The 13,985-nt window shown below is 41.9% G+C and overlaps 1 protein-coding gene across 1 annotated transcript; it reads left to right on the top strand.

The window, feature by feature from the left end:
* Positions 1–12,988: 12,988 nt before the first annotated feature.
* LOC145046153 (uncharacterized) lies at positions 12,989–13,735 on the top strand. Its single transcript, XM_078994453.1, has 2 exons — positions 12,989–13,303; positions 13,379–13,735. Exons 1-2 carry the CDS (start codon positions 12,989–12,991, stop codon positions 13,733–13,735), a joined length of 672 nt encoding a protein of 223 aa, XP_078850579.1.
* Positions 13,736–13,985: the final 250 nt, after the last annotated feature.

Genomic DNA, 13,985 nt, shown 5'->3' with positions numbered 1-13,985 from the left:
GCCCATCCGTAACGAACTCTGAAATCAACCCGACGACCCGCTCCTGTTTCTGCATCTCAGACTTCACAACCTCGGCCTGTGCCCCACGAATAGCATCTAATACCGGAGTCATCACCGTCAATCTCAAACATACGTCCCGCAACGGAGTACTCTCCGCCCTACGACTCAATGCATCAGCTACCACATTAGCCTTGCCTGGGTGGTATAGGATCTCACAGTCATAATCCTTAACCACGTCTAACCATCTCCTCTGATGCATGTTTAGGTTGGGTTGATCCATCAAATACTTCAAACTCTTATGGTCCGTGTATATGGTACAACGAACCCCGTACAGGTAGTGACGCCAAATTTTGAGGGCGAACACTACTGCCCCCAACTCTAAGTCATGCGTGGGATATCTCGCTTCGTGAGGCTTCAGCTGCCTCAATGCATAGGCTATCACATGGCCCCTCTGCATCAACACTGCACCCAGTCCTGAAATCGATGCGTCGCAATATACGACAAAGTCCTCCATCCCTTCCGGAAGAGCTAACACTGGTGCTTCGCACAGTCTCTGACGAAGTGTCTCGAAGGAAGTCTGCTGTTCGGGTCCCCATGAAAATGTAACACCCTTTCGGGTCAATTTGGTAAGCGGCACCGCGATCTTGGAGAAGTCCCTAATGAACCTTCGATAGTACCCCGCCAACCCAAGGAAACTCCTGATCTCCGAAGGTGACTTCGGTGCCTCCCAACTCATCACCGCTTCCACCTTGGCCGGATCGACCAATATTCCTGCCTGATTTACAACGTGCCCCAGAAATTGAACCTCCCGTAACCAGAAGTCACATTTGGAGAATTTTGCATATAGCTTCTCCGACCTCAGTACCTCAAGGACCTCCCTCAAATGTCCCTCATGCTGCTCCCTAGACCGCGAATACACCAGAATGTCGTCGATGAACACAATCACAGACCGATCCAGCATCGGCCTGCATACCCTGTTCATGAGATCCATGAACACTGCTGGGGCATTGGTGAGCCCAAAAGGCATCACCACGAACTCGTAATGCCCATACCGCGTCCTAAAGGCTGTCTTCTGGACGTCCTCATCCCGCACTCTTACCTGATGGTACCCTGATCTCAAATCAATCTTGGAAAACCAAGATGCCCCTTGCAACTGATCGAATAGATCATCGATCCTCGGTAACGGATAGCGGTACTTGACTGTCACCTTATTCAGCTCCCGGTAATCGATACACATCCGGTGTGAACCATCCTTCTTCTTGACGAACAGAATCGGTGCTCCCTACGGCGAGCTACTCGGCCGAATAAATCCCTTCCCCAACAACTCTTGGAGTTGCGAGGACAATTCTTGCATCTCTGGAGGTGCAAGACGATAAGGCACCTTTGCAATAGGCGCAGCCCCTGGAACTAGATCGATACCAAACTCCACTTGCCTCGTAGGAGGTATTCCCGACAAATCCTCGGGAAAAACATCTGGGAACTCGCGCACCACTAGAACCTCCTTCAATGTCTTCGGTCTCTCGGAACTCTCCCGCGTATCCATCACATACGCCACAAAACCGTTACATCCCCGCTGTAGGCATTGTCTCACCCTAGCGGCCGAACAAAAAGCTGATCCCGAACGGGTACCCTCGCCGTATACCGTAAGAACTCCCCCACTAGGGTCTCGTATAGTCACCAGTTGACGCTCGCAGTCGATAACAGCGCTGAATCGGCTCAACCAGTCCATGCCTACAATGACACAGACATCCCCCATCGCAATAGGAATGAGGTCAATCAGAAACGCGACCCCGAAGATCTCTAGCACACATCCCCTAAGAACCTCCGTAGCACAAATCACCCTCTCAGCCGCAATAGAAACGCTCAAAGGCCGACTTAACGGCTCACGACTAATGCCGATGTGCTGACTAAAAGCTAACGATAAAAACGATCTACTCGCACCCGAATCAAATAATACTAGAGCAGGCATAGAGTTCACAAGGAAAGTACCTACACATACATTAACATAAGCATAACATTTCGACCTTTAATTAAATACATGAATGATAACATACCTGCCACAACATCGGGCGCAGCGCGGACCTCCTCCGCAGTCAGCTGAAAGGCTCTCCCGCGAGCCCTTGGGGCCTCGACCTTCGCCGGTCGGGTCTCAGTAGTCCGGGTAGTAGGTGTAGCTCCCTGACGAAGTTGCGGACACTCGGCCTTCCGATGGCCTGTCTGGTTGCAGTGAAAGCAAACCATAAACCCCTTAGGGCAATCCCTGGCAATATGTCCCTCCTTGCCACACTTGTAGCAACCACCAGCTCGACACGCCCCCTCGTGACTCTTGCCGCACTTCGCGCAAGTGCGACCCTTCGAACCTCCCATCCTCGAATCAGCGAACTTAGTCCGCTTGGCTACTGGCTGAGACTGGGCCGGTCGTCGATCCACCTGTCGAGACTCAGCCTCCTCCCTCGCTTGAGTCTCCAACTCGATCTCGCGCTTCCTGGCGTTCGCCTGAAGCTCAGTGAAAGTACGATAGGTGGAGTTTGACACAAACTCCCTGATCTCCCTCTTCAAAACACCCAAATAGCGGCTCATCCGCGACTGCTCCGTAGATACCAGCTCGGGGCAGAACATTGCCCTCTCATGAAACTTCCGTGTGATCACTGCCACGGAATCAGTACCCTGCTTAAGGGTCAAGAACTCCTGAATCAATCGCTCCCTCTCTACCGGGGGAACGTACTCGTCCCTGAACATCTCCGTAAACCTCTCCCATGTCACCGCCGTAATCTCTGCCTGAGTGAAGTTTGCCGTCACGAACTTCCACCAATCCTTCGCTCCCAGACGGAGTTGGTTCAAGGCGAATCGTACCCTTAAGTGCTCCGGGCATGAGCAAGTATAGAAGCACCCCTCGATGTCGGCGATCCACCTCATAGCTGCAATCGAATCCTGAGTCCCATCAAATTCAGGGGGTTTCGTGTTGCTGAATTCCCTGAATAGTAATGAATCACCCCCTTGCGGCCTGGCAGCAGCCACAACTGCGGTAGCGGCAGCAACTGCAGCTTCAGTAAGTGCGGCGTACCGCTCCTCAAACTCCTCCATCAGCGTGGTCTTAATAGACCCAAACATCTCCGGGATCTCAGCCCGGACCGCCGCAGCTACCTCTTCCTGAATAATCTGACGAATCTCCTCGTCACTCGCACCGCTCGAACTCGCCCCATTGCGTGTGATAACCATGATGTCTCTGAAATACAACATAAAATCATCAAAGACTCCATCAAGTACAATTGTACTCGATACGCGCCCTACCCAGTCTTCGATTTCCAGGGATTCTTACTTGAGTCTTCCACCGATCCGGTGCCTTCGGTAGTACGGGCCCAATACTACCGACCACACCGTATCAGTATTCGTCCCAAATCTTCCTCCCCAAATCCCGAATAATGAGTACTCTACCTCTAGTATGCACTATCTACTTGCACGCTACCAAATATCTCATATAAGCAATCTCCCTAGACTAAGGCATCACAAAACAGGCAATTGTAGTCCTATCATGTATACCTAGTCTTCTAGCATGCATAACAATTCATAATTCAGTGCATAACATAACATCGTAAGGTATTCTGGGGATCTTTACCGTTCGGACGCTGGCTGCACGTACACACTGTTCCATCCTTGTTTTACCGCCTTACCATTTATAAAATGTTGTGTCCCTATTATTTAAAAAGGTTTTTCCTCAAATCCCCGGTCTGAGTTCAGTTGCACCCAAAAGTACACCCGAATCCCTCAAACCTGGGCTCTGATACCAATTGTAACAGCTCAAATTTTCAAATAAAATTTTCATTTAAAACAAAACATCATTATTCGACAAAAGGGTTTATTCCAAGTTTATTTCAAAAGTATAAATAATAAATCTCCAGGATCTTCAACAGTGGCAGTGTGTACGTGTCACGCCGGCGCCTTCCCACGGTCATCACTAGTACCTGAAAAACATAAAAACAACTAGTAAGCATAAATGCTTAGTGAGTTCCCCAGTATACGACTTACCCACATACGCCTTCCGGCCCGGACCTTTCGGTCCACATAACATTGCCTTCCGGCCCGTAACATAATCGCCTTCCGGCCCGTTACATATCGCCTTCCGGCCCTTATTAATTTGCCTTCCGGCCCATAGTATTTTGCCTTCCGGCCCATAGTAGTATAAAACATATCACCTGTAACATAACGCACATAACACATAAGTCATACATCATACCGTTCTTTCTATCACATTAAGTCTCGCCTTCCGGCCCGTATAAGCATACATCACATATAAGCATTCATCACATATAAAGCATCTACCTCTCTAGACATAGCATAAATATAACACATACGACCTTCCGGTCTCGCAGTCAAACCCATCCGGGTGAAGTATAGTGAGAAGACTCACCTCGTAGTATGCAAGCTATAAACCCTTCGAGCTACTCGCACTCGATCCGCTAATCCGCAGGTTCCCTATAACACCACATACCTTTATTAATGATCTTATCAAACAAGACAACTGACCCTACTAAGTTACATACAGGTCAACGGTCAATCTTGACCGGACTCGTCGAGTAAAAAGGGCAACTCGGCGAGTATAGACACCCTGGCTCCACTCGCCGAGTCTGAAGAACGACTCGACGAGTCCTAGTAGATCTTCAAGCTACTCGCCGAGTCTGAAGAACAACTCGGCGAGTCCTAGTGAATCTTCAAGCCACTCACCGAGTCTGAAGAACAACTCGGCGAGTCCTAGTGAAACTTCAAGCTACTCGCCGAGTCTGATCATTGGACTCGGCGAGTCCTCGCCATGCAGTCAATCCGCTGCCTCCTGTATTTCGCATGATTTCGAAGTATATAGATATGGGGCTTCCTGGACTTTCACATATACTATTACAGGGGTTTTTAAACACTTATAACAACAGGATAATCTAACAATTCCTTAAATGGGTTTCCTAAACCCTAGATTCGCATACAACGTAAAAGCTACAGATTTTGATCCGAAGATTACCTGGAAACGTGTTCCCTGTGCCCCAAACTTCCAGTACTCGATTCCTTTGATCACCACCTTGCCCCTCCTTGTCTAACAATCTCTTCAAGCTTCCTCTAGCCCTCACTCTTGCTCCAGATGCCCACAAACTCCCAAGGTATCTTCAATCGGCCAAAAGACGCGACATGACGGCCATAAGATCATTATATACGATTCAGAAATGAAACGGCTAGGGTTCAGCTGAATCAGCGTCGACTCGCCGAGTCCCTATTTGGACTCGTCGAGTCCAGTCGCGTATCTGCGACTGCGACCAAGACCATGGCCCTACTCGGTGAGTCATGCACCAACTCGCCGAGTCCCCTCCTAAATGTGCCCCAAAAATAATTTAAAGAAATACCTGAAATTTCGGGCTGTTACAGCTTCATACAACGAAGATCATCGTGGCTGATCCTTCGAGATTTTCCTATGTGGGTTCAATTCCTGAATCCATGTATGGATCTGTTCCTGCTTCAAGCTCGATTATTACTGCCTACAAGAAAATTCCTCCATCTGGTCCAAGGGTTTATACTCCGGAGATGCAGCAATCACTTGATGATGCTGATAAACCAGCAAAACAGGGTAAACACAGTGACCCAAAGAAAGCTACTAAGGAAGGTCCATCCTCTAAGTCTGCTACTTCGAAGAAGAGGAATTCTGAGAAAGCTGCAACACTTGTTTAGAAAAAATGCATGGTTAAGAAGGCAACAAGGAAACCAGTCACTCCATCAACCAGTGATTCTGATTACAATCCTTTTGATCATCCCCGTGATGACTCCGATGATGATGGGACTGAGGAAGTTCATTATGATGCTGAGTGAGGTCATTCGCCTCCTCCTTCTCCTACTTATGAGGTACCATTAAATGATTCGGTTCCATCTCCTCCTCCATCTCCTCAGACTTCGGTTCCAGTTACTATTGCCCCATGTCCACCACCTGTATCTACTACTTCACCAGTTAATGCTCCCATTCCATCGTCAATCTTTTCCTATGCAACAGCCGAACCTCATGTCAATGTATCTGATACGGGGTCACCTACCTTTCAAAACGAACCTCCATTGTCATCATCACCATCAACCGAGTCAGACACTGTCTTGGGCGGAGAAGATCTCAACTTTGAATCCACATATTACAGTCCCTATCGCGTCCAGAGCGATGACGATGATGATGCTCCTGTGAGAAAGTGACATCTGAAAGATTTGAATGATAAGCTTGATACCATTATTGCCTCATCCTCTACTTCTTCATCGGGTTATTCTGAGGCTGCTGTTAAAGCCATTTTGGAAACGCTGCTCAAACGACATGAATCTTCGATTCAGAATGTGAAAGACGTTGTTGATGCTTCTACTCTATCGAGCAAGAAGGCTGCCGATGAAGTTAAATCTTTGGTTAATGATGCGATGATTTTTCTAGAATCTCTTCAAGGGGTAGCCGAAACTAACTCCGAAAAGGTAAATACTACAATTGAGTCTCTTTCCAAGAATTTTCAGGATGAACAAGCAAAGTTCGACCAAGTTCGTTCTGGTTTACAAGCCGATCAAGCATCTTTTCAGTCATCGGTTGCTTCTCCTCTTGACAAACTCCAAGAACAGTTGGCGTTTGAAAATAGAGTGATGGATGAACTTGCCTGTCAGAATACGATGATCAAGACTCAGAATGTTCAGTTGAATCAAGCATGAAGGGATATTGATGAGCTTAAGTCTGAGCGAACTGTTATGAAAAGTTGTGTTTCTGATGTCCACGATCTTCTTTCCAATATTTTGGATGCTCATGAATTGGTCCTTACAATCACTATTCTGCGGAATCTTGTTGAAAAACTATGTCCCGGTCTTGCTTTGTTGAGCCGACTGGTGGGTGTTCTGGAGTCGGTTGTTACTCCGCAACAAAGGGGAGATAAAAATGAAGAGCAACAGAAATAATCTCATCAGCAATCACCGAAATCAAAAGAACCGAAGGGTAATGAAGCTTCAGGTTCTGGTAAAAACGACAAAGGTAAAGGGATCATGGAAGAAGTAGAAGAAGAAGAGAATGATGACGTTGCTCTCAAAAGAAGAAATCAAGACAGAGAGCTGGATGAAAACTCTCGTATTGCTAAAGAAGCTGAAGAGAGGGAGCGAAAGCAAATGGAGGCTCACGACCTATTGGAAAGTCGCAAACTACTTTTTCGTTTATGGATTGGAGGGAATGATAAAAGAAGCTATAGATTCTCCAAGCACGCATTGTCTTGAACCAGTCATTTCGTTTGACTACGAGAATTCTAAAGACTCCCAATTTGATATGCCCATCACAAGGAAATCTTTTGTTTGTCACTGTTTTGTTCCAACAATCGCTATTCCCTCACCAGATCCGATAGCAGACAAGGATTTGGTTGATTACTACATGGAATTTGCTCAGCCTCAGCGTCTAACTTGGAGTGCTTAAAAGATTACAACTGTGAAGGTTATGAAGCCGACTTCTTTTAGGAAATTCATCAACATGAAGTTCTAAGTAACAAGATCATCAGAGAGTTCGGTTCATTTCATTTCTTTAGCTCATCTTCCAAATATGAATCCACATGATTGGATCTTGCTAAACAACATCCTGCTTACCAGTCAGGAACAATATGAATCGATCATTCATCATATCAAGCGAATGATCGCATGTTATAATCATGAAGTCGCTTTGATGGATCAATAGTTCTCTTCTGTTTTGCGAAAAAAACCATCTATTAAACCGATTGGGAAAGCTCAAAATCCAAACAAAATGAAGCTGGGAGTGATTGATTCGAAGTACCGAATGGTGATGTTCACAAGGAAAGAAGGAGAAAAGTTTGTGTTTGCCCTCAATAATAGCTTCCACATCCTATTTAGGACATATCATTGATTTGGTGAACAGGTGTAAGCAAAATAGCGATGCTGACAAGAAGTACTTCACAGACATGCTTCGGTGGTATATCACTTTCCGACAAACAATTTTGGCTATTGTACCAAAGGTGTTCAAAATGGTCAAGAAGTCTTCTGTTGCAAAACCGAATTGAAGTCTCGCCCTTTAATGACGTAAAGGGGGAGATTGTTGGGACAGTATTTGTTGCATCTAGGGCTCGTTCCTTGGCCCAGTTTTGTTACCGATTTGGGCATCCAACTGTGTTTGTTTTATTTAGGGTTTTAGTATTTAAATGTGCATGCATGTATTCTTTGTAACCACCGCTTTCATTTATTATTCTCAGTATTGTACTACAAACCCTAGTATGCCTCTATAGTGGAAGTTCTTCGTCGAGCTCTACTGCGGGGTGGCTATTCATGAATCATTAAGCTATATTTTGATTCTGTCATGTATTGACAATATTTATTTGTTTGTCTTATTGTTTAACCTGTTGAATATCTAATCGATCTAAGTGTTTTCAACTCATCACAAAGCTTAGTGGGTTCTTCAAAATACCATACCACATATAACCATAGATTATCGTGCACATACATATAGTTGCCATGGGCTCCCCCCATAGTCAATACCTGGAATGCCATGGGCTTTCTCCCAATGGTCTGACATCTAATTGGTATGGGCTCCCTCCGGGGTCTTCCATGCAAGTATCACAGAGACAACTAGCATACCACATAATACGTAACAAACCAACATTCTTGCCTTCTACCCATGGATATAGTGAGAAGACTCACCTCGAATGCAGAAGCTCACTAAAAGAAATCCCTAACTGCTTCCCCGAAGACATCCCCGAGCTGTCAGATCAAAATAACACCTAATTAGCAATTGGCTTCCATTCTAAAGCCCACCAACTATACTTGCGGTAAAATGATCATTTTACCCTTGACCCAGCATGAACCCAAAACTAAGGCCAAATCCAAAAGGTCCACAAAGACCTACTAATGGCCTAATTTTCAAAATTAGGCCCAACCCCATATGATCCTTATCGAAAGCCCATAATTTCCTTAGCTACAATTCAGATTACCTCAAGTTCCCCTTTAGGATAAACTTGGTCAAGGATAAAATTCGAAAGTCAAGATCAACAATCCATGTTTACCCAACACACCGAGTTGTCCTTTAATTCGCTATGTTTCTCCACCCACTTTGAAGCAGGGAAAACTAAACCAACACGCGGAGTTGACCAACAAACTCGTCGAGTTCGCCCCAGACCCAACATCTTAATACATTAAGCTGTCTTCATCGAATCCAAGAGCTCCAAAGCTCAGATCTGACTAAACTAAGATCTAGAAGGGTAAAGTTTCCAACTTTACCCCTAGGAACCACCAAAATGGGTCCAAACCCAAATGCTAGACTTAAAAAGAGTGAGGGCTTAACCATTAAGCACTTAATCTCCAAAGACAAAACCCCAAAATGCATATTTGACAACCTAGAGCTGGAAAACCATGTAAAGTTGTCAAATTTACATTCATGCATGCCTAGGAAAATCCCAAATGCTCAAGAGGGGCTTAATGAATGCATTTAGCTCTTAAATCCATCAAGTTGGCACCTTTATGCTAAGAGAGTCCATGAAAACCCCAGATCTAAAAGACTAATGCTTTGGGATGTCCTAATCCTAACATCCATCGAACGTATCGATAAAACATAACAATTTAACCCAAAAGATAGATATAAGAATCTATCAATTAATATAAGAACTTGATACTCAAACTCCTTGCAAAATGGGTAGAGGTTCTAGATCCAATACTTCCTTCTCCAAGCATAGATACTTAAAGATCTTGTAGCCCCTTCACAATGCAAAAAATGAAAACCAAACTTCCTTCCAGGGCTCAAATGCTTAACAATGGAGGCTACAACTCGATTTAGGGTTTTGACTACATTGGAGGCTAATAAGGAGGTCAGCCAAAGGGCTTTAAGGCCTTTAAATAGGGTGCAACACCCTAAAAATTAGGGTTTCCTTCCTAGCTGCCAACACGTAGAGTTGACCAAAAAACTCGCCGTGTTGGTTGATTTAAATTCACGACCAAAAAGCATCTTGACACGCCATGTTGAGGCACCTCAACATGCGGTGTCCCAAGGAGAAATTTACACAACTTGGCAATAACCTCATATAAGATATTAAGCGTTACAACCGAAACGCCATTTGATTCCAAAACACTAACCAAATACCCGAAATATCCAAATTACTTTATCCATCTGTAACTGGGTCCAAAACTCAATTCCTCAGGGATCCAAAGCCTCCTATTACCCAATTTTCGATCACCATCCCTAACATGGGAACAATTCGAAACAAGGCGTTTCTAATTGGTGATAAAAATATATACAAATAAAGTTGAAGAGAAATTGGGAGAGAGCTAGAAATGCTAGTTTGATTGAGAAGCCATTTTATAATCCAAAGGAATAAAAGTGGAAAGAGTAGAAACATAATCATCTCCTTTGCCTAACAGACCTATGTTATTTCCTAGTTCAGTTTTTGAAATTCGATTGAACTAAAATCAAACACACTACCCACGATCAAAACGAACCACATATCTTCCATAGCTTTCCGAATTTAAGTTATTTCTTAGACTATTTCCTTTGCATGATGATATTAAGTTTAAATCAAACCCACCATGATGAACACGGTGGAGCAAATGATGTCGTCTCTTTACACGCCGATCTTGATTGACAGGAAAGAAGTGATGTGTTGGTCATAGATTTGGGTTTTAGTTTGTTGATTATTCATTTGGGTTCGCTTGGTTTTGAATATCGACAGAGAGAGAGAGAGAGAGAGAGAGAGAGAGAGAGAGAGAGAGAGAGAGAGAGAGAGAGAGAGAAAGAGAGAGAGAGAGAGAAAGAGGGTGTGGGTGTGGAGCAACTATGCTTTCTTTTTACTTTCTTTTATCCTTTCATTTAAATTTATATATAATTTTTTTAAAAAAAGATAAAAGAAATTCAGAAGGGAATAAAAGTCATTTTATAGGATTAAGGAGCATCTATGCAAATTTTGGAGACCACATAGACCATTCGTATCAAAAATATTAGTAGGGATTGATTTTGTGACATTTGATAAACCACAAAGATTATTTATATAATTTTGCCAATTTTTTTATTTTATACTTGATCACGTACAGTCAGATATTTTGGTTGTTTTATAACTTACACTTACAAATAAAAAAACAAATAATCGGAATATACATGGGAATATACTTACTAAATCAAGAGGTTGAGATTATGCATGTTTAATGCTAACATAACAATGTTAAGTGAGTTTTGTTCTAATGATATCGTATAAAATTATTGTTATTTATGAAGTTATACTACTAATGTTGAAAAACACTTCTAAATTTAAAAACCAGTTTATATATATTTGAGTTTAATTTAGTAGTTTACAGACGTTAAAAAATAGTTAGTATTCTTCTTGCAGATTGCGGTTGTTGATATTGCATATGTTTTCCACATATTATAGAAATTTTGTTTCTTAGAAGATAAAAAAAACCGAAATTTTCTTATTAAAAAAATGTATTTATATATGTTCTAATTATATTTAAAACAATAATTACTTGTGTAAAAATAAAATGGAAAGATATTGGGTTCATTCAAGGGAAAATGACTTGTTAAGGTAACTAACTATTTCAGTTGTCCATATATAGGTAATATTTTTACTTGTGTAAAAATAAAACCGAAACTAACTTGTTTTATTTGTTCACATTTAGGTAATATGACCAGCTATGACATGCTTTCACCTGCTTTTCCCGGTAGCATCAATTAACCTTAGTTAAAGTGAAATACATGGATTCTTACGTGGACATTACACCCGTTTCTCATTTAATTAGGGTTCACCAAGTTCATTTTGTCATAAATCACATCCTAATTAGTATAGATTCATCAAATTAAAGATTAGAGTTTTGAGTTGAAGCAACGTGTTGAAGTCGACTGTAAGATGGCGTCCCCATCATCTACAGGTAAGTATCTAACCGTAGATGTTCATTACAGGGGACTATTTTCCCCAAATCCATTGAAATACTTAGATCACAAAACAATAATAGTGTGTGATGTTGATTTTGGAGGATTTGCATATTAAGAGTTTCTTTTTTGGCTTAGGGATTTAACTAAAGGAAGTTGTAATGATGTGTATTACTGTAGTTGAAAGGAAACCTTAGCTAACGGTATTATAAGAATCGACAGTGATGTTGATTATTGGGAGTTTGTTGAAGCTACTTATACTCCTGAAGTTGAGTTGCATGTCTACATTGACCACCAAAAATAACTAATCCTTGATTGGGCTGACAATAATGTGTTATCATATGGTAAGGAGTATGATTTGGATGACAAGGAAGAAGAGGATGACAATGATGAAGATGATAAATTGGATGATATTATGGCATATGAACATGAAGTTGATGAAGAAGTCCATACCTTTAGCAAAACTATTAGTGATGATTTTTTAAACAAACTTTCAGGTATTGGTAACCTCAGTGATGATGATGAACCTAATGATGAGATAGATGATAAGGTTGTATTCCCTGTCCATGATGAGCAACAAGAATAGGATAAGATGGTGCTAGTAATAGGTATGAAGTTTGCTAACCCAATGCAATTGAAGCTATTTGTAACCAATTATGCAGTGAAGAATGGGTATGATTTATGGTATGAAAAAAGTTATCATAATAGGTTACTGACGAAATGTTGCAAAGGTAAGAAGAATAAGAAGAATAAAGGTTATCCCTTTAGGTTGTGGGCAACCTGGATGACCAATGAAAGGTCATTCCAGATTAAATCTTTAATTTATAACCATCATTTCTCAAGAGTCTTCAAATTTGGGTCCATTGTTAGCTATAAATTAATAGGGAATCATTTCATGAATGAGATACTCCAGAAACTAAAGATGAGTGTGAGGAAATTAACGACTCAAGTTAACAAGAAATTTAATTTGATTGCAAGTGTGGATAGTGAAGAAATGCTAGGAGGTATGCATTTAAGGAGATAGAGGGTACTTTAAAGGAACACTATGCTAAAACTTGGAGCTATGGAGAGGATCTAAGAAGGACTAACCCTGGATCAATAGTGAAGATGGATGTCGATGTGATGCCTGATGGAACCACTTACTTCTCAAAGTTCTATGTATGTTTAAAGGGTGTGAAGGATGGATGGATTCAAGGTTGTAGGAGGGTAATTGGACTAGATGGCTGCTTCTTAAAAGGAATTTGTAGAGGTCAGTTGCTTGCATCTATAGGTAGGGATGAAAACAACCATATCTACCCTCTTGATTGGTCTGTGGTTGCAGTGGAGAGTAAAGAAACATGGAAGTGGTTTGTTGACCTTCTCCTTGATGACATTGAAATGGGAAATGGGCATGGATTGAAATTAATATCAGACCAACACAAAGTAATGATTTTATCTACTGTCTTTATTTAATACCTAATTTATATGAAGCTTATGTTTTGTTTATAATGCTTATAGGGATTACTTGAGGTTGTCAAGGAAAGGGTGCCTGCAGTAGAACATAGACAATGTGCCAGGCACATATGTGCTAACTTTTTGAAAAAAGCTAAGGGACAACAGTTCAGTAAACTTTTCTGGTATGTTGCTGCTTCTACTACCCAAGCTAAATTTGAGCAACATATTAATGAAATAAGGAAGCTAGAACCACTTCCATATGATCATCTGATGGAGAGGGACCCTAAAACTTGGAGTCTAGCATTCTTTGAGATTGATAGGGCATGTGATGCATATGAAAATGGTGTATCTGAGAGTTTTAACTCAGTCATTGATGATGCTAGGAAGAGACCTCTAATCATTATGTTAGAGGAAATTTGAATTTATGTCATGGAGAGATTTTGTATACAGAAAAGTAAGGGAAGTTATTGGGGAGACGTACATATATGTCCTTCCATTAGACAAAAATTATCTAAGATTAAGTCCCTTCAAAGGTTAGTGGTTGTACCATATGGTTATCAATTGTTTATACTTATATATATATATATATATATATATATATATATATATATATATATATATGTGTGTGTGTGTGTGTGTATGTCATTCAATTGTTTATACTTACATTTAT

The sequence above is a fragment of the Lactuca saligna genome, chromosome 5, assembly GCF_052625555.1.
Source record: "Lactuca saligna cultivar CGN05327 chromosome 5, ASM5262555v1, whole genome shotgun sequence".
NCBI lineage: Eukaryota > Viridiplantae > Streptophyta > Magnoliopsida > Asterales > Asteraceae > Lactuca > Lactuca saligna.
This window is presented reverse-complemented; position numbering and strand designations above follow the sequence as displayed.

Bases quoted from the DNA above. Each gene is read 5' to 3' on its own strand.
- LOC145046153 (XM_078994453.1), top strand. From the start codon at position 12,989: ATGGATGTCGATGTGATGCCTGATGGAACCACTTACTTCTCAAAGTTC. The intron at 13,304-13,378 runs GTAATGATTTTA...TAATGCTTATAG, and splicing joins TAATATCAGACCAACACAAA to GGATTACTTGAGGTTGTCAA.